The following is a 25,807-nucleotide window of genomic DNA, read 5'->3' as shown; positions in this document are numbered from 1 at the left end:
CCCGGGTAATTGCCAAGGCCGGGCCAGGCTGCCTGCCTCCTCCCTGTGTCTGAGGCATCTTCTCTCATTAAGAACAATAGCAAATTCTATTGCGTGCCTACTGCACGGTAGACACTGTGCCAGGCCTTTCAATTATGTCGTCTTATTTCATTGACCACTGCCCTACTATGTAATATTGCTACTTTATAGATAAACAAACGCACAAAGCTATTTACTGAGTATTTCACTGTATTCGCTGATATGATTTACTGGGTGTTTTCCCCATTTCAGACACCAAGGTGCTAATCTAAGCACTTTCCATTTGTACCATCACGTCTACGAGTAGATGTTACGGTTCCTTTTTGCAAATGAAGAAACCAAGGCTTCCACATGGTAAGAAATTCACCCCCAGTCACACAGCTAGTGAGAGGCAGGGCTGGGTCCACACTCACCCTTCACTCCCTCCTGCTCCCGCTGGCTCTCCAGCCAGCGCGGTCCTCTGTGTATCCCTGAATTCGCACAGCATTTGTAACTCAGCCCACTCTTGTCACCCGTCGTATTCTACACGGCGCTTACCTTCTTCTTACACTACTCTGCATCCCTTAGCATTATAAACATAAACATAACTGCGTTAGAATAAGTCTTACGGAGATCAAGCAAGAAAACCTGCTTTTCAGAAAGGGTTCCCAGGTCTCCACTGATTTCTTCATTGCTGCAGGAAACAGCTACACATGGCATTTAGTACAGGCAGTTAAACTGAATAGTTTGTCCTTGGTGGTTGTTTTAGTAGCTCCCATGGGAGTGAGGGACTGTTAGACTGAATCCCCTCAGATCTACTGGCGAGACCAAGGATGAAAGAAACTCTGAGTCAGAGTTAACTCTCCAACATCTACCAAAGTGCTCGAAGAATGCCTTTTAAATAATGACCAGTTACACACAGAGTCATGTCCTACAGATTCAGCATTTAGCAACTACACCTCCCTTCACCTCTAAAGTAATGCTTAGAAATAATTCATCCAGGAGGAGCTTTAGGTTCTTCAAGTAGTCACAGTTGATAACAATAAATAATGAAAAATTATTTTTCTTTTGGGATGAATCTGGCAAGCTGACAAGTTTGCTTTTTTTTAAGAATTTGAAGTTACCTGTTCAGAGGTTAAGAAGGTACCAATAGAGAACTATGAACTGGCTCTAACCAAGAGCCCCACATCATTTGGGGGAAACAAAGGAGTACATTTGGGAAATATGACTCTCTTTGTAATATGTACCCAGGACATTCGAATCCCGGGAACAGTTTGTGAAGAAACTATTTCACCCATATCATAATAAACAGCTTTCACTAAAGCGTGCTGTCTTTTGACTGAATCTGTTGAAATCTCAATACCCAATGTTGATATGCTGCATTTAATTAAATTTGCCACCAAGACAGCTCTTTATAGAAAGAGGAACATGAATGTGGATGCTTAAAACAATATAGTAAATCATCTTGTCCAAATATATGAAAATGAAAATGGAACCCACCAAGGACTCTTCCCAAGGTCAAATAACTCATTAGACCAGAACCAAGGTCTCCTAAGCCTCTAACCCTTCCGCTGCTCCAGGGAAGTTGCTCTGTAGTGGCTGCCTGTCTATTGCAGGGGGAAGGAAGCAGGCCTGGGCTTACAAGGAGTGCTGTGAGCACTTAGAGACGTCTGCCAGGGCCTTATGACAAGGGCGGTGGTGCATGGACTGCTTATCTGCATCTCTCCTATATACCACACCACACCATCACGTCTACGCAGTCAAAATTGCAGAGTGACGAATACAAATGTTTTTAATTTTGTTAATATTCATGATTCACCTAACAGATAAATTTATTCATCTAGTAAAAGACATAAATACACACACACATTAAGAGACACTGAGTTTTGTAGTTTTAATGGCAAGCCTTAGTATCAGCATATATTTGCTATAGGAAGGGAGGGAAGGAGGGAGAAGGAGAGGGAGAGATGATCTACTTCAAGTTTCCCGAATTTAAAGAAACAGCAAATAAAATTATCGGCCCATTAAGTTTATGTAACACCTTTAAGCGATACTATGCACTTTACTAACACCTTTCTTTTCCCTTCAATGGAATTTTAAGACATCTCTTGAAAAGAATGAACATTATAATTTCAAGTGACTCATTCCATGATAGCAAGAAGTTTAGTGTTTCATTGGGACAAACTTCGGGGCAGCTGATTTGAGTACTTCTGCGCCTGAAGATGCTGTGTTGAAACTGCTCTATCCCCTCTTCTCATGGCACGATGCTCTGTCCTATCCACTGGCTGTGTCTGCAGCAGGCTCCCCAAGCTGACTTGAACCAGGAGCCCCCCCGCTCGTGCAGGCCCTGGGATGCTGCGTGGGCTGCTGTGCACATCCTGGCGCCGGGCCTCAGCCCTTCTTACCCGGCAGCAGTGCCTTTTCCTCCCCTTGCCACAGGAGCCAGGCGTGACCTCCAGCCACGCCCTGGAACCATACTCGCCTGGTCCCCTATGTTGGGTCAAGCTGCAGGGACTGGTAAACGGCCTAAAGTTTGACTTCATAGAGAGGTAGAGGACCCTGCTCTCCAAGGGCAGAAAAAGGGACCCAAGTGTGTTTAACTTATTTTCTCAGAAGCCAGAGAAATTTTTAAAATCGTTGAGAAAGCTGTTTTTGTGAGGTTACTGTTGTGGAGTTATTAGGTAACAAATTTTCTTCTCTGTTAAAAAACACATGACATAAGACACTTATTTTATACTTTAATAACAGTTTAACAGAAAATCAGGCAGACCTTAGTTTTGTGTGGCCTTTGCCTAGTTACGTAACTTGGTGCAGGCCTTGGTTCCTCAGATCTGTAAAATGGGATCTTGCAGGACTCTTTTGGTGCTAAAGTGAAGTACTGTACGCAAACTTGGTAACACTGTGCTTGCTGTGTGGTTAATGACCAGCGTCGTGTTAGCTCGGGATGATCCTGAAGGATCTTCTACATGCTGTTCCCTAATAACACCACAACAGCAACTTCACAGAAATAGCTTTCTCAAGAAAGATTTTAAAGATTTCTCTGGCTTCTGAGAAAATAAGTTCAAACCGAATCCCACGGGTTCTGTTTTTTAAAGAAAGCAAATGACAGTATCTTTCTACCAAAATAGATTTCTTATAAGGAAAGCATTTTTTAAATTTAATTTAATTTAATTTAATTAATAACTAATTAATTTTAATCCTCAGTCGAGGATATGTTTTCATTGATTTTTAGGGAGGGAGGGAGGAAGAGAAAGAAAGAGAGAGAGGGAGGGAGGGTGAGAGAGAGAGAGAGAGAGAGGTGAGAAGGAAACATGGATCGGTTGTCTCCCGTAAGGACCCCAACCAAGACTGAACCATAATTTAGGAATGTGTCCTGACCGGGAATCGAACCCACAACCTTTTGGTGTACGGGACAACACTCTAACCAACTGAGTCACCTGGCCAGGGAGCATGCTTTTTTTAAAAAAAGACACCAAATTAATCATTCCCCATTCCCTTCACTCCTTCACTTGAAAAAGAAATTAAAACTCTTATTTCAACAGTACCTCTTCTCCTACTCTTCAGGAAAGGAAAAGCAGCCCCCTAGAAAGCTGCCTACGCCTGACAACTCCAATTCGCTTCAAATGGGTATTTAAAAGTCTTTCTTGGGTATCTACACTGTGTGATTATCACGCCAGCCCACGCCCCAAGCCAACTCACACCAGCACCAACACACCGATTGCTAGGCTCTTTTTCCAAACGGATTGGGGGCAGGGCAGGGCCGGGCCAGCTGTTCATCAGACCATTTCCTCTTCTTCCTGGGCCCATGGCTGGAGCTCAGCTGGGACTGGGACTGGGACTGGGACTGGGCTCCCACCAATGCGATGCAACTGGAAGTGACGTGCGCCCTCTGAGCCCGGCCCGGGTGACGCCCCTGTGTGCCACCCTCCGGCTCGTGCCATTTTGGCCCAGCTTGTTGAAGATAAACCCTGGAACCTGGACGCCACGTAGGAGATGGCAGAGCCACAAAGATGGAAGGCATCCGTGTCCCTGACTAGTGCCTGGAAGACAGTTCAAGTACCTCTGCCCCAAACCTGACAGGCTCCATCACGCTTGAGCCGCTTTACATTTTGGGATGTGTTTGTTACAGTCGCTGGTACCTGAAGCATCTGGAAGTCCTGGGATTTTTGCAAAGTTATGAATTACTGATTGATTATGTGTAAAATTATGAACTGAGTTGATCACTGTGTGCCAAATCAGACACTAGCTCATAAAAACAAAATCTAGAACTAAGAAGACTTGCTTCTACACTAGGTGCCATAAGAGGTGCCAAAAGTTTAAGAAAAATATTGTTGAAAACCTTGAAATATAGAATCTTCACTTCATTAATTTTCTTGTGGTACAAGACAAGTCTAGTATTACTTGACTTTAGTGACAAGAACACCTTGATTCAGCCTGTTAAACACCAGTGCTTCATGGGACAATAGTTTGTGTGAGAGCGTTAGGACAGATAGACATTTCTGACAATTAGACATTTCTGAGATTAAAAAAAAAAAATCAATTCAAGACCATTGGAGTTGTTAGCTATAGACTCTCATCCATATTGAGAGTAAATAATAGATAAGCATCACTTTCTTCAGAATTGTGTGATTATATTCCATTATGAGATGACTACAGATAACAATCCATGTTTAAAATTGATCATAAAATACATTATTTTATTTCATTGTTAAAATGTACAGGGATATGCATTTGTTCTGTGTACCCACAGGAAATACATCAGGGGACAGTCTTAGAAATGTAATCCTGAGGCTAACGCAGGGAAATTCAAACCTCAACCCCAGCCTGAGTCCAATTAAGTAAATTATTTACTTTGCTGTCCAAAGTATAAGAGACCTAACCTAGTTTAAGGCCATCTAGTTAAAGATATAATGCCACATGAGATTACTTACTGGTTATCAGAGAACGATCCCATTAACACGGTAAAGACTTTATAATCAAATGGATTATCAGTGGTACTTCTGGAAAATTGCCTTTGATCACCACAGATGTGAGCCTGGACCCAAATGCATCATCATCTCTCAAATCAGTCTATTCTCTCCCTCTCTATTGCCCACCACACTCACCTAGCCTACTGAAACATCTGCTCTCAATCTGGGCTCCAGGTTTCCATTCTTGTCCCTTCTCCAAACTGTCCCCCTGCAAAGTGTTACCAGAGTGACCTCTTTAAAGCACATGCCATATCACATCACTCTCTTGCTTAAAATTCTTTCATGTGTCTTCATTGGTCTTAGAATAAATGTAGAACTCCATCATGGCCTGTCACGCCCTACACAATCTCAACCTATCCTTAGTACCAATCTCCCCATTCTCTTCACTCCAACCCAACTAATCTCCTTTATGTTCCTTGAATATCCCCAGCTCTTTTCCATCAGGGCTTTTGGACTTCCAGTTCTCGCTGCCTGAAATGCCCTCCCTCCAGCTCTTTACATTACTGACTTTTCTTCACCCTTCAAACCTCAATTCAGCCATCACCTTCCCCAATTACCCTCTTGCCCTGTTTATTTTCTTCACAGCACTTATAACACCCTGTAATTTTAGTCTTTATTATCTGAAAATCTGGACACTCTATGGGGACATGAAAGTTTTCTTTTTTACTACCTTATTTTAGGAATCATATCCCCAGAGACCGATGGATACATAAATGGATGGATACATGGATGGATGGATACATGGATGGATGGAAGTAATGTCTGGGCAGTAGATAATTTCAGCATTATTTGTCCCATGCACCATCCATACAAACCTGTATTATCATATTGGCAATAAGGGTTACTGCCCTATCCCCTGTCATGGTGGGGATGGTTATAGGGCAATCCCAGTTTCTTTTTCTTCTCTTTTGCCTTTTGGTTTCATTACTCAAAAAAGCTTTATTTTTTAAATTTAGCTTTCTAACTCTGCTTGTGCCTTCAACACATTCACACTATTTTCTGCTCCTCAATAAGGAAAGTGGGCTTAATCCCATCACAGACACTGTTAGCACACATTGACCCACCACAGGTCTTGCTGACACGCGTGTGTGTGTTTTCTCGTTTTAGAAAACTGTGTTAGAGCTTCAGGTGACAGCATGATCTCCATGAAGTCGGCCTGGGCACACACCGCATGCAATGTTGGTGCTTTCCCAACCTTCTTGTATAAAGGTAAACACTTGTTACCAGGGGTTCAGGACAGCCTGGTTATGTTACAGCTGTGCTGTAGGACGACCTCCAATGGTATGTCAAACGATGGACCAGTATGAATGCCTGTAGACACCACCCCTGGAAGAGGGCAATCCTAGCTTCTGTCCTCTTAACCCATCTCTCTTGGGAATACAAAGAAGTTTCAGCTCTGGGACCATCTACATGTCCCTTTTACACAGTTTTCCTTTTAAAGGAAAAATACCCAAGTTTTCAAAATTGATAATCCCAGAGGATGTGTCTTAAGATTTCATTACCTATAATGTTTGGGGACACAAGGCTATCCTGGCTTTGAATTTTACTACTCAACTTATGAACAAGCCCTTTTGGGGGGGGGGGGGAAGAGCCCTAGTTGGTTAGAGTGTCATCCCGATATGCCAAGGTTTTGGGTTTGACCTCTGGTCAGGGCACATACAAGAATCAACCAATGAATGCTTACAAAAGTGGAACAACAAATCAATGTTTCTCTCTCTCTCTCTCTCTCTAAATAATCAATCAATAAAATTTTTTTTAAAAAAGTATCTCAATGTAGAATAAAACCACAGGCCACCTCCTTGAGTTTCTACATCTAGGGTATGGCCCTCAGAAAGGAACAGCAAATGAAATCCAGGGCTATGTGGAAGCCCAGTGTACATTTCAATTTTGTTTATGGCACTGGGTCAACATGTTCTGACTACGGAGAGGAGTCATGTCTACAAATAGTTTTCCCAGAAGTTCCTCTGTGCGAATCATAGGACGTACAGGACTGGATCTGGGCAGAGGCTCTGGAAATGTCAAGGCAGTCTGTCCACACCGAGCGCCTCTGAGAAAGCCAGCATGTGTGACCACACTTTCCCCCACTCTGAGCCACAATGAAGAAACGCTGTCCCGATCCAGCTGAACTTGTGAACTCCATTCTGGGGCTCAACATGAGAACACTCTACAGCCCCTGCAGAGTGCCTGCCAAGGAACCCATACTGGCAATGTGACATCCGCCTCCTCCGTGGAAGGAGCTTACAAGGCACAACCCTGCCCCCCATGTGGCCCTGGCGGAGGCGTTACCTCTCTAAGGAAGTTGCTGGGGCCACTGCCCAGGAAATCCCATGGGGATCTCTTCTTGAAGGCCCACAGGAAAAATTCCTCCCAGGACTCAGTACCAAGCAAAGCTTTGCTTCTACTGGGGATTTAGCTTTGCTACTGGTTTGTTTGATCTTTTGGATACTGGGTTCCTTTACAGAGCCTATTTCCTCTTTGCTTCTAGGTAGATTTGCAACCCCCTGCAGTGATGCCACTGAGCACTATCACATGCATTCTCATGTTCTAGCTGCACCCCGGCTCCATTTTTTTTTCTTGCTCTTGTTTTTCCTCAACTCTGATGTAACTACTTTTTATTCTCTTGTTTTGTGTATCTTTTATAAGCTGCTTCAGATCCTTTTGGGAATGAAACAGGCTATTCCTGCAGAGATGTACACAGTGGATTTCACACCAAAGCTTTTACAACCCCAGATCCTGCAAAAATACAACGTGGCCTCGGATAAACCTAGGCTTGAATCTTGCTTCTGTGGATTTCCAGTTACATGATCTTGGGCAAGCCACTAAATATTTCCAAGCTTTCATTTCCTCCTTTTTAAATTGAGGATAATGCCGTTTACATTATAGAGTGGCTGGGGGAACTAAAGATAATTTATATAAAGACTTGGTGCTTTGTAACTACTGAATAAATAGTATCCATTATTATTATTAATAATTGTGCAGATGTTGCCCAAGAATAGCTAGAAGCCATGTCTGGAAGACACAGGGTCACAGACACATGGGAAATGTCACGTGACTAAGGAGGCAGAGACTGGAGTGAAGCATCTACAAGCCAAGGAACACCAAGGACTGTCAGCCAACACCAGAAGCCAGAAGAGGGAGGAAAGATTATTCCTTAGGTTTGGTCTAATGACTTTGATTACAGCCTCTGAGAGAATAAATTTCTGTTGTTTTAAGCTACCTAGTTTGTGAACACGTTTTTACACCAGTTCTAGGAAACTAATGTTTCCTGCAACTCCTTTTCCCAGACACCAACCCCAAACTCAATCATTGCCCAAACGCTAAAAAAATCCTAAAATTTGGAGCATGTGAGTCTTCTGGCAGTCTAAAAAAAGCTCACTTAAGTTTTTCCATGTTAATGCCCGTTTTTGTTCTTTATAAGTGTCAAGAAACCTCATGACCACATACAAGCTGATAGTAATTAGAAGACACTGTCCTCACCCATGGAATGGCAGCAACTCCTTTCAAAATATTTATCCTAGATAAGTGGACGTCCCTGTCCATCACCCAGTCCATACTTTCATTTCTTTCCAGACCACAGGCACTCTCAGATGTGGTCTGGGAAGGAATTCACATCTACCCAGTGGATAAAGAGGAGGATTATTCTCGTATGTGGTATCTTTCATTGCCACCATCTGAAACACCTACTATCCTCTCAGAAATGAAAGCACCACTGGGGTTCAAATGGATCAAGAGAAACTAAAGTGGGACAAGCACATGGATCGAAGCTGTTCTGGGAAATCCCAAAACTGAGGGCAGGTTTTACTGATGGTGTGCATTTATTTATTTAAGTATTGGTTCCACCATGTTAAATTACTTTTTATCAGGATCATTTTCTAAGAGGTCAAATTACTCCTGTGTAGGAAGTTATTATGTGTATGACCTGAAGCTGGGCTATAAAATACAGCCAAGGTAAGTTTGCCCCAAAGAGTCTCCCTAAGGGTGATATGATAAAATGACAGCTACTGGGAGTACCTACTACAAAGAACTGGCAGTGTTGGGGGTGAGGGGATAAGGGATGGTCTCATAGCCTCTCAGCAGTTTTGCCTCACAGGTTAAAGTCCAAATTTGAGAACCATAAGAAATAGCATGCTGTCTTTTATTCAATGGGCAGTTAGTGTCTTATGTAAGGGATGCTGTGAAAACAAAAATAAGACACATTTTTTGTCTGGAAGGAAAGATATGTGAGTCAAACAAACAATATAAAACTATGTGTTACCACTAGAGTAAAGGTGCTCATGACCTAAGCAGCCTCAGGGAATCCCAAAGAAAAGCAACGGGAGTGAGAGAGGACACTGAATGGATGCTTGCACTGCCATCTACCATTCTGTGAACTCGACAATTATCCCCAACACTTTGCCCTCCCCATACCCCTATGGCAAAATAACTAAACCACAAAATAACTCCCCTGTTACTGACACACGGCTTCCTTATTTTCTTTTAGTCATCCAACAAATAACTATTGAGTACCTACTAGGCACCTGCGTCCTGGGCCTGGTCCGGTGGCCCAGTTATCCTGGGCCTCATATTCATGAACGGTTTATAATGGAGACTTTTTATACTTTTTCCAAACAGTATCATATATAGTCACAGAGACACACTTACAGGATTAAACTTCAAAGCATATTACAATTTTTTTAATCTTGTTTTGGCAATTAAAAAATATATATATATAAGTCCCCCATCTCCCAAGCTGCATATCGCCCATGGAAGTGATCCAGGTCTCGTTTGATCTCTTTGGGGTTTGCTGGGCACTCAGGAGGGAGCAGCAAACAAGCCAGCCGTTGCCCTTGCACTCACAAAACCTAGTGTTCAATGTGGAGACAGATATCAAACCAGGACACACACCAAACTGATACCTGTAGCTACCGCACGGGAGGCCAGGGGCATGATGTGAGGCTGAGCTGGTAGGCCAAGTTTTCACGGTATCTGAAGTGTTAATATCCATGTATTACTTGTGTAATCATTACACATTTCTACACCAGGTACATCACTCGGAGAAGGGCCAAGCAGGGGGCCCCTGGAGAGGCTGATCCCAATGCGGGGGGCAGGGAGAACCAGAGAAATGCCCCATTGATGGGGCTTCAGGGTTGGTCCGGAGCTAACAGAGCTGCACACATCTTGGTGGGGACTGTTGTCTCCATGTCCTGTGGGAAGCGCTGCCAGACATAGACACGGGCGTCCCATCTCTGAGCTCTCTGCTGGGCCCAGTCACCTCCTGACCCCAATGGAATGACTTACTTTCCTGCACTGAGTAACATGATCAACATGCTACTCTCGAATGGTTTGAAACTTGCCTTTCCACAGAGAGCAATAAATCTTACCAGAAGATGCCAAATGGCCCTGAGCTGAATCATAGTTATCTTGTCTAGACTGAAGTGTCTCACTACTGTTTTGTCAAACAAATTGTGTCTTGCCCATTACTGTTAACCGTGCAATCCACGTGCACTTCCCACAGTTCCCTCGACAACAGGGCAGCCCCTGCTAAGCAGCTTCCCCACCTCCCCAGGAAAGCTTGACCACAAGACATGCGAGAGAAATAAGAACAGACGTTGTGGAAACATTAGCCATGCCCACACACATAGCACACTAGTGACATACTGGGCAGTTGTGACAAATTTGGGGACAAAAAGGTTTCCTTACACTGTCATTCTTTTCAATTTTCTGATTATATTTTGCAATATATTGAGGTGGTATGGCTTTTATGGAGCAGAGGTATGACTAGTGACTGATCATCCAATAACGCTTCTGATCAGAGCCATATGTGTGAGCGCGCGCACGCACGAGTGTTTGTGTGTGTGTGTGTGTGTACTATCTTGTTTTAACATGGCAGGCTCCCTCTTTGCAGTGTGCATGGTTGTTAGGGACATGTACACAAGTACAGCCAGTGCAGAGACACACATTTGAATGCACCTGTGCATGTGGTGCAGGGTTAGCAGAGGACAAGCTTCCTGCTAACTTCATATCTGAGTTCTGCTCTAAGGCCAATGGGAGCTTGCATGGTGAAGAGGGCTGCCAGATTAAATAGGGGAAACCCAGCTAAATTTGAATTTTGGATAACCAATGAATGATTTCATAGGTACATCCCAAATACTGCATGGATGTTCTGTATTTTTATTTGCTAAATCAGACAATCCTAACTGTGGAAGAGGGGAAGAGATGCATGTCAACGATCTTTTCTTCTTTCTCATGAATGCTGTCGACATCAGCATCAGTAACATTTATAGGACATGGGGAATGAAGCCCAGGCTCCAGGGAGGGCCTAGACATTACTCCTGCTCCCTGAAACACTCAGAACATGCCCGCCTACTCAATCATGGACACTCTGAGGCCCTGGACAGCAGCTTATTCCTGCTCTTCAAGACCTTGCCCAGTGACTGGCATGTGCTAAGTGCTAAAAACACAGTTTAGAGTAAATGAGGATATGGTGTGGAATGGCTATAAAAGCAGGAAATTTGGGGTGAAGGGAGTGCAATGACAAAACTGTACATGGCAGAAAATACAGGGAACTTAAAGAAGGTTAACAACAGCCATTAGTCAGAAGTTGTTATGTGGGGTATATATAAGAAGGTATGGCCCTCAGGGGTGCTTTGCATTTTATAGAGGCTGTGTGTATAATTATAAATAAATGTGTATATTTATATAAACATATATGTTTTTAAATGAAAAGTTGCAAGAATAGTAAATTGAACTCCCCTGTATTCTATGTCTAACTGTATTGGAACCGAGTCTCAGAAAATTCACAATTTCCTTTTGAAGTTAAACATGAAAATGTTTAGAATGAAAATGTTTAACTACAGTAGTATTGGTCCCACTGAAGATGCATAATGACTTTTCTTTTTTAATGTATCCCATTTTAAAAATAATTTGCTTTATTAAATAAGAAGTGCTTGCTCACTATACAAAACTTTAAAGATATAAGTAAATAAAAATACAAAAATAAAAATCACCCATTATTTTTCCACTCAGAAATGACTCAAAATTTGTAGCATACACATTTCTAGATGTTTCTGCACATATAACCATATTTGTTAAATATATAACAAATGTAAATATATAACAGATATGGCATCAGGCTCTATATACTACCATATAAGCTTGTTTTTAAGCTACAAAATGAATCTATTCAAGTGTCCAAATATATTCCTACAACATAATTTTTAATACTTGCACAGATATTTTAATCAATGAATTACTTAACCAAGTACCTATTGCTAAAAATTTCAATTGTTTTCTACTTTTTGCTGTGAAAAACTTCCTGACGGCAAAGTCTTTAATGACATTCATCACGGTCTCTTGAGCATAAATTCTGAGAGAGAGAAAGATTCGAAGATTCTGTACATTTTCAAGGCTTTTGATACACATCAGCATTTTGCTCTCTACTAAGGTTGTGTGAAATTATATAAAAGATCACTTTTTCCCACTTACTTTTCCAAGTTAGTCACCCCACAAAATCTGTGAAATCAGAATTTATAGAGAGAGAGCATTTAGAGTAATACATGTAGTAAGTTTTCTTTTCATTGGAAACCAGTCCAAAATCAGAATTTCAAGAAATCTCACTTGTCCACAATGAGTCTTTGGTACAGCCAACTGCTTTAAACAATAACATTTTAAGCCAAATTTCCAATCTAAGTCTGCCATAGTTGTGGAAATGTGGTCGCTTACCATTCCAAAATGACTTTATTAAAAATTAATGTAGTTCTCTTTTTAAGATGATAATTGGGCTAGCCTTGTTAAATGACATCTTACTTCAGTTTCCTGGAGAAAGGAATCCATTTGCCTTGACCATGACGGAAGAAGGTTATTTAATCAAACAAAGGGAAAACCATCATTACCGTGGAAATATGGGTCCAGGTGTAAAGTAGCTTGGCTAAAATGGGTAATCACCCACTCACACACTTCCTCAATGAAAAACAAACAAGAACAAACAAAAACCTTTACAGTGTCAACCACCTCCAAAGAAGAAGGGAAGATAGCTGAGTGTAAGTTTTAAAATACTGTCAAAACCATACCTAGAAGTAAAGAAAATGTATGGCACTATAAGAGAGAAGTCAATGAAACAGAAAAATACTCCTCCATATCCAACCCCCAAGAGGACTCTATGAAAGAAATCAGAGGCCTGTGAAATGCAGGCGGGGATGGAAGCGCTGGCTTGGTTTTAAGTAAAGGAAAGGATAGCTGGGGAATATCAACATTTCCTATGGGCAGCAAAAAACCAAGCCGCCTTAGTCTTTTATTTGATAAGTGCCATGATCAACTGACCAACTCTGTTTTTGATCTTTTTTTGAGATTCAGGAAAATCAAATAAAAAGAGAAAATATCCAAATATGGAAGCGTAATTTAACAAGATTAACCTTACAATCAAATAATCATAATCATTTGATCAATGTCTATGATTAACTCAGTTCTTGGAGGATCACTCTTATGTAATAGTGTTGGGTGAGAGTATAGAGAGTCACACCGCCTTCAGTTCTTTCTGAAATACTCTGCATTAGTCTTGCTATGACGATTCTATAGTAGTGCTATGGATCATCCCAGCACCTGAGAATTTCCAAAGTCAGCGTAGTCACCCAAAGTGTAAAAAAAAAGCCTCAGAGGTAAAGGAAAGGGGCTGAAACCCTGAACATCATAATGACAAATAAGAAAACTCCTCCCCACTGAAGATATTCAGGTGTATAAAAGGCACACAAAGGCACCTTTAGACTAGAACGGCGTCCTTAACCTTGAGTCTTACGAATCTTTTGGCTCAGGAGGAAAATGAACACCATGCCTGATGTGATTCGACAGCGTCTGTGGTCTGCGTGCCTTGTGGGCCTGTTCTTCACAGGCACCCTCTCCCTGGACTGTGACTTGCTGCACACTCACCTGCGTAGAGTCATCTGGCAAAATCTGCGGCTTCTGAGCAGTCTGAGCAAATCATTTCCTGTGGAGTGCCTAAGAGAAAACGAAGCTTTTGAGTTGCCCCAAGAGCTCCTATCCTATACCCAGCCTCCGAAAAGAGACATCAGGGAGACCTTTTATGAAATGTCCATGCTGGCCTTCAACATCTTGGCTCAGTCCACCTTCCAGTCCACCTGGGAAAAGAACCACCTGGAACAAATCCAAATCGGACTTGACCAGCAACTGCAGTACCTGGAACAATGCTTGAGAGAAGAGAAGGAAAATGAAGACGAGGGAGCGACGGAAGAGGGGGACAGGAAACACCCCGGAATGATGATGCCCCAGCTGAGCAACTTAGAGCTGAGGAGGTATTTCTACAGGATAGGCAGTTTCCTGAAGGGCAAGAAATATAGTCGCTGTGCCTGGAAGATCGTCCGAGTGGAAATCAGAAGATGTTTCTACTACTTCCAGAAATTCATAGCACTACTCAGGAAGAAATAAGGTAGATTTTTAAAACTAAAATTCCGTTTCTCTCCAAAATCCCTCCCCCCCTTTATTTTCTTTTAAGAATTACTGTGCTATCCTTTGAGCCCGCCCTCGGCTGGCCTGGTGGTGGTGTATGTAATGTTTACTGTCTCTAACGTTTGGCTTCGCAACATCAGCCGCATTCGCCTAAGAGAGGTAATGCCAGCCATCCCCCGGGTGACCCAAGAGTCTTGTTACAAAGTCCTGAGGACAGTTTTAAAGGAACAGGATTCCCTCTGCACCTTCTAGTCTGTTCTTTCTCTTTTCTATTTTGCACTTGCCTTGAATGTCACCTTCGAACTTCACCAAGCCAATGGCTAGAGAATATGGGTCAGAGAATTTTTCAAAATGTAACACCTCAGTGACATAACCCTCTCGCTGCCAAGGTTGCTAAGTCTAAAGCTCGGCTCGTTTAAAGAGCTTATACAAACTTCCAGAGTTAAAACCCTTCCTTTCTCCCCCTGCTCTAAAAAAAAAAAAAGAGTTGAAAATTTCTGGCCCATTTGTTTCTCAGCTCAGTTTGTTTGAAATGATACAAAGCTCGTAGGATGGTATTTTATTATTTTAAGAGAGTGAAGATCCACTCTCTCATATTGGATGGTTGAATTAGATGACCATTAAGCTCCTGTTCAACCTTTGAGAGCCTATGATTCTAATGCAGAGAGCACTGTTCATTCCTAATTCATATTATTTGATTTCTAAATTTAAAGGCATGGAGAATAATGCAGAAAAGTGTAGTATCTGCTTTCACTGTTCTGTGTGTCTGCAATGAAATGCCCACAGTCATACTATGGAAGAATTTCACACTGGATTTTCCCAATTAGAAGATCACTTTCTGTCTGTTATGGAAGTTATTCTAATAATACATGACACTTTAATATATATATATGTATATGTATATTTTAATATGTCTTTATTGATTTCAGAGAGAGGAAGGGAGAGGGAGAGAGAGATAGAAACATCAATGATGAGAGTCATTGATCGGCTGCCTCCTGCACGCCCCCGGCTGGGGATCGAGCCCGCAACCCAGGCATGTGCCCTGACCAGGAATCGAACCCCGATCGCCTGGATCCTAGGTCGATGCTCAACCACTGAGCCACGCCCAGCCCAGCTTTAATATATTTTATCTTAAAGAAGCTATTTTGTACCCAGGTTACCTAGAGTATTTCCCTAAATTTCCTCATGTGGTTCCTCGTATTAACCCGCTGTCTGACATGGGCTTTCTCTTCCTTTCTCCTCCAACCCGTTTCAGAATCATCCGTCTACCTTCGAGCAAGAACTAACACAGAGACTGTGGCTACACAAACTCACAAAAGAGGGTGAAATGCGCCTGGTTCAGCCCCTGGGAGACATCTCCTGCTATTTGTTTTAACAGTGTGCTGCTAAATTGCTTAGATTCAAGATTCATCCAAGTACAGTGACTCAAACAGTAGAGCCAAACAGAGAAAGTCTTACGATAAAACTGACACAAATTTCAGTCAGAAAGAAATGATTAAAAGACCAAGAACAAGTGGTGGATCGTGGTCTGCTGGTTATCAATGGAAGGGTCAGACCGTGAAGTGAGTTAGTATCATCCACTCAGTAAAACAGCTCATCAACCGTTGTTCTACATGGAAAACAAACAAACGGCAGCACCACAAGCTGTAAAGGAGTCGAGGTGCGAAAGCTACTAAGCAGAAAGTACACGCTGGGTATTTTCCATGAATTTCTCTAATAACGCCTTTGTGCGGCCTCCCTAATAACTCTGCTGGGGTCATGTCAGTTACTTCAGTAATTTATGTGTGCAGTCTTGCCAACTGTTTGCTACACCAGAGGGAAGAGAAGTGGCACTTCGAGTCAATAAAGGTCACCTGATTGCAGGGCAGGGGCAGGCGTCGGGTCGGAATGCTTGTACCAAGAGCACCTCTAGGCGGAAAAAGGAACAGGGCCACCGAAAAATAGGCAAGGACACAAGCCAGCATCACTCCCAAGGAAGAAATACTACAGACAATGTATGTTCCTTCTCATTTTTGATTAAAGAAATGCAAAAGAAGACAGTAAGATAATCGCCTGCCCTTCGGCTGGCAGAGACAAAAAGAATGACGCTATGGAGTGTGAGTGGGGAGGAGCGTACAGGAGAAGTCCTGTCTGTTGCTGGGGAGAGGGTAAACTGGCACAAGTTTCCCCCAGGACAGAAAGGCAATCAAATATCTTAAAAAGGCAACAAATCCTTTGCCCTAGTTATCCTATCTCCAGGAGTTTAACCCAAGGAAATAAATGGATAACACTGCTCACTGGAGCCTTGTTCATAATACTCCTCCTCCCTTTGTTTTCATTGTCACTTCTCTGTATTTTCTATAATAATCTGGGGAGGGGGGGTGTTAACTCTAAAATTAAAGAAACTGTAGAAGCTTATCTTCCACCACAAGCATCCTGCTTTCCTTACTGGGGTGTCTGGGACCAGCAGTGCCCGGTCCCTGTCAAGGATGCCTTGGGGCATTTCTTGAGCAACCCAGGTCCAAGCCACTTCTCCCCTGCGGCTGCTGCTAACTTTCACAGGAATCCTTCCCCAGGGATCATTTTCATAATGAAGTGTTTGTAAAGTGTCTTCAGGTGCTTCAAAGAGTTTATTTACTTTTTTCCTTTGCTGGTCCCACGGGTAGGTAATATCCAGAAATGGCTGGAGAATGTGCTGTGTGTGCCCACCTTGCCGACTTAGCAGGCTCCTTTGTTCTTCTGTATTAAGTGTAAGCTCCAAAGTTCTGTTAGGTCAGGTAAAGGGAAAGCTCCCAGAACTGCAGAGCCAAGTGCACGTAAAACGCCTGAGTGGCTACACATGTGGCAACCCTCCTCCTTTCCCCTGGCTTGGGGCAGGGATTAAAAGATGGGAGATAAAAGAGGGTAACAGTCTCCTTGGATGAGGGGCAGATAGGATCCCACAGAAAAAGCTGGCACCACCAGCATATGCAGAGCTGTTGGTATATTAGCAACAGGTGCCCAGACTCCGCCTCCCCTCAAAGGCAAAGGGGCTTTCTGGGCACCATCGGAGGACCCTGCCTTCTCAAAGTGGCTACTTTGCTTCTTCTGCCCTAGTGCCTTACTAAACAATCCACACTCACTAAGAACAGGCCCTACGTGTAGGCATCTAACTGGTGAGGGAGGGCAGGGCAACAGGGCCACCTATAATCTAACCGGCCCACCCCTGCCGGGCGACTCCAGGCCAGCCCCAAGCCGCAGGTTCGCAGGGCCCTGGAGGCGGGAAGGCGGCCTTGGCGGCGTCTGGTCTGCGCCCTGCGCCCGGGTCCTCCTAAAGGCGGCGAGGGGACCTGGGTTTTAAACCTGAAACGCTTCGCGAAGTCAGAATCCCACGTTCATTCTGCAGCGGGCACCTCACCACTGCTCTAGGCAAAGGCGTGAGGCTTCCTGGTTACTTCCCCCGACATTCTCCCTAAGGCCACTCGCCTGCTCGGCCACCTCTGGGACCCGGCGGACCTCAGAACCTCGGCTTTCCGCGGCTGCAAGTGCCCGGGTCCCCTTCGGCTGCGCCGGCGGCGGCCCGGCCCCACGCCCGGAGGCGGAGACCGAGGTCGCAGGAACCCACCCGAGGCCACCCGGGCCTGGAGCGCAGCCCGCCCCGCTCCCGCTCCCGCTCCGCCGAAGGCGGCACCCTGTGGGGCGCGTGTGGAATACGATCCGCGAAACGCGCCCTGCGCCGCGGGCGGCGGAGGCGGGGAAGGAGCCTCTTTCCCCCGCCCTCTAACCGCGGGCGGGTGGGGCGGCCTCGCGGGTCCGAGTCCCCGGCGCGGGGGCCCCGCCCGGAGGACGCTGGGGGCTCCCTCTTCGCCCCAAGCCCCGCCAGATGCTGGAAAGGCGCACAATAGCGGGGACGCGGAGGAACAAAAGGCCGTTCGCCACGACCTCCCCGGGCTCCGTGGCGTGGTCCCTGGGAAGGGACGCCCGGGGGAGAGGGGATCCTGACGACTTCGGGGTGCTTACTTCCTTGCCGGCGCCGAGGGCCGGCCCTTTACCCTTAGGGAGGGCGCCGAAGGCGGGGAGGAGCAAGCCAAGGAAAGTTAAAAGGGTTTTCAGCCCTTTTCTCAGTAGAGGGAAAGGGAGGGGCTGGGGTTCCAGATGTTTGACAGTTGTTGGCCGTGGGGTTCGGCAGGATTTGCACCCCCTTTACACACCCTTTCCCCCCAAGATGCATCAACAGTTCAGGGGGGCCCGGCCGGCGGAGCGGAGTTCCCCTTCGCAGCCCCGAGCCGAGCCTCCCGACTCACGCTCCAGGCGCCCCAAACGTCGTGCCCTGCCCAGGCGCACTTTTGCAAAAAAGTTTGTCTTCCCGCCACCCACAGCCCAACATGCACCCTGCAGTCATCTGCGCTTCGGGATGGGTCCGGGGACAGGCTTTTACCCCGAAAGAAGATGGATTTTACTGATATATCGTTTAGAATCAAGGCCCCGGAGCCCAGGGTGGGGACCTGGAAGGGCGCACGAGGAGCCGGCCAGAAGCCAAGTCGTGGGCAGGGGTCTGAAGCGCATTCCGGCCCCGGAAGCGCGCCGAGGGCGGGCGGGGAAGCGGGGTCCGCCACCTCCCGCCCCCGGCCCCCCCTCCCGCGCGAGTCGCCCCCGCCCCCAGGTGCGCCGGCACCTCCAGCCTGGGCGCGACCGGGAGGGAGCAGCTGCGGGGCGGCGCCACCTCCCTCGCTTGGAGCGGGCTCTCACTCACCGCGGGGTTTTACCTTCAGCCCGGGGCCCCGTCGGCTTCCTGCGCCCGGTAAACTGCACCCGCGAGGGGAGAGGGTGAGCTCGGGCCGGAGGGGCGACTCTCGAGGCTCCGCGCCGGGAACTCCGGGACCAGGAGCGCGCGGGGCGCGGGCGCCGGGCTCCAGCTGCAGCCGCTCTGCTCCAGAGCGGCCCCCGCACGCACTCAGAGCGCCGCTGTCGCGCGGGGCGCCCAGCGGGGGCCCCCTGGCGGCCGCTCGCGGAACTGCAGCTCCGTGGGGGAAGGCAGTCAGGTCGCCTTTGGGTCTCTTCCCTCGGGCAAGAGGTGGCGAATGGACAGTCAGCCTGGGCTCACAGCCTTTAGGAAAATACATTGACCCTCAGGCCAGGGCGGCGAGGAAGATGTCAGATCAGAAAGAATGCGTTCTGGGTCCACAAGGCCACCAAGGGACCTAGAGAGGGGGAAATCCTTTATCTTCTCCAAGATTTTCTGTCTTGAAAAATGCCACGGACTGCCTCACAGAGGGGAGCATTAATCACTGGGAAATACTTTGAGATTATGCCGGATTTATTAGAGCAACCTGGGAGTAATGAAATGAGCATGGCCTGTGAAGGCCAACCCACAGCCTGCCACTTTCTACTTGTGTGACCTTGGTCTATGACCTATAAGCCTCAGTAGTCTACTCTGTAAATTGGGGAGAGCACTGTCTCCCTGCAGGGTGCTTGTAAGGGGTAAACTAAACATAGAAAGTATTGCTATTTCAAGCAGGAGTCATTAAATGTTAAGCTTCCTGAAGAAAAGAATGTCTTTCACATCTCATACCCCATATGATTGCATCTTAATGCACACTGCTTGGGGAGTACCAAATGGCTAAGTACTGCATTTTACAATTCTTACTACGCAGTTTAAAGAGTTATGAAAATATGTTAAATAAAAATTAGGACATGTTAGAGAAAACAACCCTCCCCTCAAAAGTGGTTTCCTCTACAGCTAAATGAGGACCTCTAAAACCACACACATCCTTTGCAATATCAAGTTATTTCTGGTATTAAAAGAAATATTTAATATATTGTCATGGTCTAACGGTATCAACCCTGGATTAAGTGATTCCATTTAATTCTGTGTCACTTGGGCAGTGCAAAGGTATTAGAGATGGTGAGCGTAAAACTAAACATGAGAAAGAAAGAAAGAAAAAATAAAAACATAAAAAAATCCAGCCACTAAGTAATGTCTCTGTTCATCACTGAGTAATGCAATCTCATTTCCAAACTGCTTCAAATCCAAGTCACTGCTTTTAAAGTTCCTTTTGACCTTTTAGCCTCGTAGCAACCAGTGAATGTCATCATCCAGAACAATTAGGAAGGAGTGTCTCTTAATTACTCCAGTTTACCTCTAATAGTCCTCCTCTGTCACTCAGTAGTCCCCAATTGGGAGGAGGCTGTCGCCTGCCCAGAATTCTCATTACATGATCTTTTCTGTCCTGTCCAGAAGAGAGGAAAAATAAAGTTTCTTGCCTCAGAAACTAAGGCAGAACACTGAGATCCAACTTCTACCCTTGGAGACAGGTTCACCTTCCAGGGTGCAGATGAGCAGGGCTTGCAGGGCAGAGGGCATTCAAGTCTAATCAGGAACCCAAATGGAACTGTCTCAGCCTCTCCTCTGGTTCCCCTTGCTTGTAGGGAAAAGAAAACCTTTATCCCACTTTCACACCCTCAGCCCTTAGCGGCTCCTTCCCCCGGGGAAGCTGGCGAATGGGAGGAACTGTGGTATTTCCTGCATCATTTTCACCAGTGAGTGGGGTCAGAGTGATGAATGGGGCCCCAGCCCTCACCCACCCTGTCTAGCTTCTCAGCCTGTTACCTGGTGGCTGGAGGAAGATAGGCCAGCATTTAAAATTCAAACCTTCCTCGGTCCTCCTGTGTCTTGGTCTGTTCAGGCTGTTATAACAAAATACTGTAGACTGGGTGCCTTATAAACAAGGGAAGTTTATTTCTCACAGTTCTGGAGGCTGCGAAGTCCAAGACCATGGCACAGCGGATTCAGTGTTTGGTGTAGGCCTGTTTTCTCATAGACAACTTTTTGGTATATCCTCACATAGAGGGGGGGAGGGAAGCTTTCTCCAGCCTCAGTTGTATAGGCATTAATCCCATTTATAAGAGCTCTGTCCTCATGACCTTCCAAAGGCCCTGCCTCCAGATACCACCACCCTGGAGTGAGGATTCAACCTATGAATTTTGGGAGGGCACAAGCATTCAATCTACAGCCTCCTGGGCTACACCTCAGTCTCAAACCCAGCTTTCATCAGAGCCTTGCATGGGTGTCACATAGCGAACTGGCTCCATTATGAACTGAACAAACATACTGTTTCTCGCTGGCGACTGGTCCTTATGCCTATGCTTCTTCGCTTCTATAGAAAAGCAATCTGAAGGGAAAGGGTGGGGGAACGCGAGGGTTCAGGTACCAAAGTTCACCCAGCCCTCCACCTCAAACTTGTTCCAGCTGCTGTCTCCCCCCCCCAGGGACTGGCCACTCCAACCTTCCAGTCACATTAGGCCCCAAATTACAGAATCATCTTCAACGCTTCCCCTTTTCTAGTCCACCACTCACCTATCAGCAAACCTTGTTGGTTTTACGTTCAAAGGATATCCGAGAGCAGACCTTTGTCACCACTTCCCCAGGTACCACCCTGTCTAAGCCACAAATACCAACAGCCTCGGAACAGCCCTGCCCCTTCTCTACGCCCAGGCTCCATTCCCAGTGCAGCAGCCAGTGCCGGTCCCTTACAACGTGTGCCACGTGTCACTGCCGCTCAAAACCCTCCTGTGCTTCCCGTCTGACTCAGAGTAGAGCCAACACAACCACGCACCTCCTTATTGCTCACCCTGTCTCCTTGTCCCCCATCGCCTCACAGACTCCGCGACATCCACGCTGCCCTCCCTGGTTCCCGGGAATGTCAGCTGCCACTGTGGGGCCTTTCTACACCCTGTGCCTCCGGCCAGGAACACTCTTACCTCAGATACTTCATGACTTACTAGCTCACCTCCTTCAGCTCCTTGCTCAGAAGTCACCAGAGGCCCCCCCTTTCAGCTCTATTTAAAATTACAATCACCCCTTCCCGCATTCCCTGCTCCAGTTTTCTCCCCAGAATTTATTGCGCCTGGTATCTGATCTATATACTGCCTGTCTTTGCAGGGCCGCTGTAACAAATTACCACAAACTTAGTGGCTTAAAACAATTCAAATTTATGATCTTAGAGTTCGGAAGGTTAAAAGTCTCAGTTCTCATAGGGCTAAAATCAAGGTGTCCGCAGGGCTGCATTCCTTTGAAGTTGTAGGGGAGAACCAGTTTCCTTGTTTCTGTCAGCTTCTGGAGGCCTCCTGCATTCCTTGACTCACAGTCCCCTTTCTCTATCTTTAAAACCATCAACAGCAGGCCGAGTCCTTTCCGGGTTACATCAGTCTGACTTTCTGTTTCCCTCTTCTCCTTATAAGGGCTCTTTTGATTACAGTGAGGCCTCCAAATAATCCAGGATTGTCTCCCTATGTTGAGGCCAGCCGATTAGCAACCTTAATTCCACCTGCAACCTGATTCCCCTTTGCCATGTAGTGTATCATATTCTCAGGTCACGGAGATGAGAATATGGACATCTTTGGGGGCCATTATTTTGTTCGCCACACAGCCTTACTCTTTCCATTAGAATATAAATTTCATGAGACAGGGATTTTTGTCTGTTTGGCTTATTGCTCTATCCCTAGACTAGCTCAGTAAATGTATAGGTACTTGCTATGGACTGAAATGTGTCTCCCCTCCCCCAAATTCATATCTTGAAGCCCTAATTCTCAATGTGATGGTATTTGGAGATTGGGGCCTTTGGGAGGTAATTAAGGTTAGATGAGCTGATGCCTTTGGGACCCTCATGATGAGATTTGTGGGTTTACAAGAAGAAAGAAGAAAAAAGAGTAATCTCCCCCCCCCCTTCTATGTGAGGATACAGTAAGAAGGTGGCCATCTACAAGCCAAGAAGAGAATCCTCACCAGGAACCAAACTGGCAGCAACCATCATCTTAGACTTCCCAGACTCTAGAACTATGAGAAGCAAATGTTTATTGTTTAAGCCATCAGTCTATGGTATATTTTTAATAACAGCCTGTGCAGATTAATACAGTACTCAATAAACATTTATTAAATGATTAATGAAGAGACCTATTTACAATGGTAGGCATCGTAAATAGTGAACATCTATTATGCACCTATAAAATGCCAGGTACTTGCTAAGCACTTTACATGGAATATCTCATTGAATTCTCACAATATCCCTATGTGGTAGGTACAGATGAGAAAACTATAGACGAGAAAGTTGAAGTGACTTGCTTAAGGTCATGCAGCTAGTACATTGTGTAAGCAGGTTTTAGACTTGGCCGTGTGTGACTTAAGGCCATGGCCATAACTGTGATACTCCACTATCATGTGGCGATGGGAAACCCTGGGTCTTGCCCTCAAGATGTTTACAATGACAAGAGACACTCAAATAGCAATAATATGAAGAAGCTATTGGGGGTAATACAGAAGAGGCCAGTGCATTTCTGTGGGACACAGACAAGGGAAGGTTCATTCTGGATTAAGATGATTGTAGGGAGTGCAAGTGGGAATGTGGCATTTGAGCTGGACTTAAGGATGGGGATGATGTTGGGGTTAGACAGGCAGGCTCTTTCAGATAAAGCCACAAGGGTAAAGATACAGGAAGGCAGAAAAGTGCTAGGTGTGTTCTGGAAATCAAGATGAACTTAGCTGGCATAAGGATTAGGCGTGCAGTTAGATGATGAGGGCTAGGATTCCAAAGAAAATTTTAACAATTCTTGTTAACAGATATCAATGGAGAAAAGCTACCTGTGGGAGCTGTCAAAGTAACGTCTGAAGCTGTAACCCACAAGGCAACGAGTAGAAGAGGAACACGGACTCCTTGATGGATAAAATGTTTTCAGAGGCTGCTGACTCTGTTTGCCACACTATAAAAGGGCAATCAAGGACCCGGAATTCTGGGTCCAGGGCACAGTTTCTATATCCTAGACTCAAAATGTTCTAAGAGAGGTAAAAAATAGATACTGCCCAGCTGGGCATGGCTCGGCAGTTGAGCATCAGCCTAGGATCCAGGAGATCGTGGTTCGAGTCCCATCAGGGCACATGCCTGAGTTGCAGGCTCAATCCCCAGTTGGGGGCATGCAGGAGGCAGCCGGTCAATGACTCTCATCATTGATGTTCTGTCTCTCTCCCTCTCCCTTCCTCTCTCTGAAATCAATAAAGATTATATATATATATATATATATATATATACACACACACACACTGAGACAACTGGGCTACTTCTGACCTTTGGACAGAAATGGTTTTCACCATTCCCATTTCAGAGATAAAGTAACTAAGATGGAAAGATTGAGTGGCTTGCCCAAGGTTATGCAACTAGTGAGATTGGGACATAGATTCTGAGTCTCATGACCATTCGTGCTCTGTGTATCCTGGTGTATGAATGGAAAAGGCCACAATGGTGCACGTGTGCAATGCAAAGTTGTCGGATTTCAGGCTGCTTCGGACAGTCCTGTCCAGATTCCTATGAAATACATCTGAGGACTTTGGAGGGGAGCACTCATGAATCCCCCTTCCAAGCTCTTCCAGGAAAACAGGGAACCAGCATCACCTGAAAGGTACATTACAGGAAGACACGGTGCCTGGTGATTGAGAGAGTGGGCTTCAGAGTCTGAAAGGCTCGTCCTGGCTGTGTCTCTGGGTCTCGGCTACCTCATCTTATAACATGTGGATAGTAATACAGGTAGCTGAATGGATCGAATGAGGGGGCGCATATAAGATGCTTAGCACAATGCCTGCCACATGGTAAATGCTCAAGAAACATCACGTCGTCTTCTTTGCAGCCACCTCACACCACCCTCATGAAGGTAAAAAACACACATAAAACCAGCCCAGAACCCAGCACGTCTTCCATTCTGCACTGAATTCAGAAGCCTCACTGTCCCTTAGGATGTCATTTCCTAGAACTGGGAACAAAAAGAGAGTATTTCTGGGTAGTTTGGTGTACAATGAATAATACTCACATTCTTTGCCCAATAAGTGCAAATTACTTTTCACCAATTTCAAGTGGTTGATACATTTCCTGTAAGAGGAAAGCCAAGCTGGTCTTCAATGTTGGATGAGAAAAATCCCAGAAAGGCTCTGTTGCCAAACCACCTCATTACAGCTTCCTCTGAGGGGGTACCAAAGAGCAAAGGGATATCAGAAGGGGGTCACCATGGAAACATAACAGACTGCAAACGAGTAAAAGCGGACAAGCGAGTTTGCAGGCACTGACCAACAGGCCCACAGCTACCCTGCTCTGGAGAGTAGTGCTCAGAGTCCAAGGGCCGTTCACATTAGATTGGGGAGAGGACATTCCTGTTTATTCCGACCGAGTCTGATTTCCCAATGCGGTCGCACTAACTGAACTTGTCACAGGCAGCTTACTAACAGACAGCAAACATTCTCCGAGCCCAAGCAATGAGAGTTCACAAACCCAAGTGTCTAACTAACAAATTTTCTAGAGTAAGGCACGCTTCCTCCTTACTTCGATTTTGTTTTCAAAACCTTGACTAGTCAGAAGGCTGAAGAGGTTGTCTCAGTGCTTTATAGGAAATCTCTGGGTCGTGGA

At 45.5% G+C, this 25,807-nt stretch overlaps 2 protein-coding genes across 4 annotated transcripts in view; one reads left to right on the top strand and one right to left on the bottom strand.

The window, feature by feature from the left end:
- Positions 1-19,259, bottom strand: part of MOB3B (MOB kinase activator 3B) — a 189,077-nt gene extending 169,818 nt beyond the window's left edge. For 2 of the 3 annotated variants that reach the window (XM_087822634.1, XM_087822632.1), the window contains exon 1: positions 19,117-19,259. The gene's annotated coding sequence lies outside the window, so the exon portion shown is untranslated. The remainder of the gene's footprint in view (positions 1-19,116) is intronic. The other variant, XM_087822633.1, reaches the window with a different exon arrangement.
- IFNK (interferon kappa) lies at positions 13,761-14,384 on the top strand. The gene has a single exon (XM_087823138.1). The coding sequence runs from the start codon at positions 13,761-13,763 to the stop codon at positions 14,382-14,384; it is 624 nt and encodes a 207-aa protein (XP_087679264.1).
- Positions 19,260-25,807: the final 6,548 nt, after the last annotated feature.

The sequence above is a fragment of the Miniopterus natalensis genome, chromosome 12, assembly GCF_054644295.1.
Source record: "Miniopterus natalensis isolate mMinNat1 chromosome 12, mMinNat1.hap1, whole genome shotgun sequence".
NCBI lineage: Eukaryota > Metazoa > Chordata > Mammalia > Chiroptera > Miniopteridae > Miniopterus > Miniopterus natalensis.
Note: the sequence above shows the minus strand (reverse complement) of the source record. Positions and strands in the feature narration are given on the sequence as shown.

What these genes read in the sequence shown, in the direction of transcription:
- IFNK (XM_087823138.1), top strand. Translation starts at nt 13,761, where the DNA reads ATGAACACCATGCCTGATGTGATTCGACAGCGTCTGTGGTCTGCGTGC.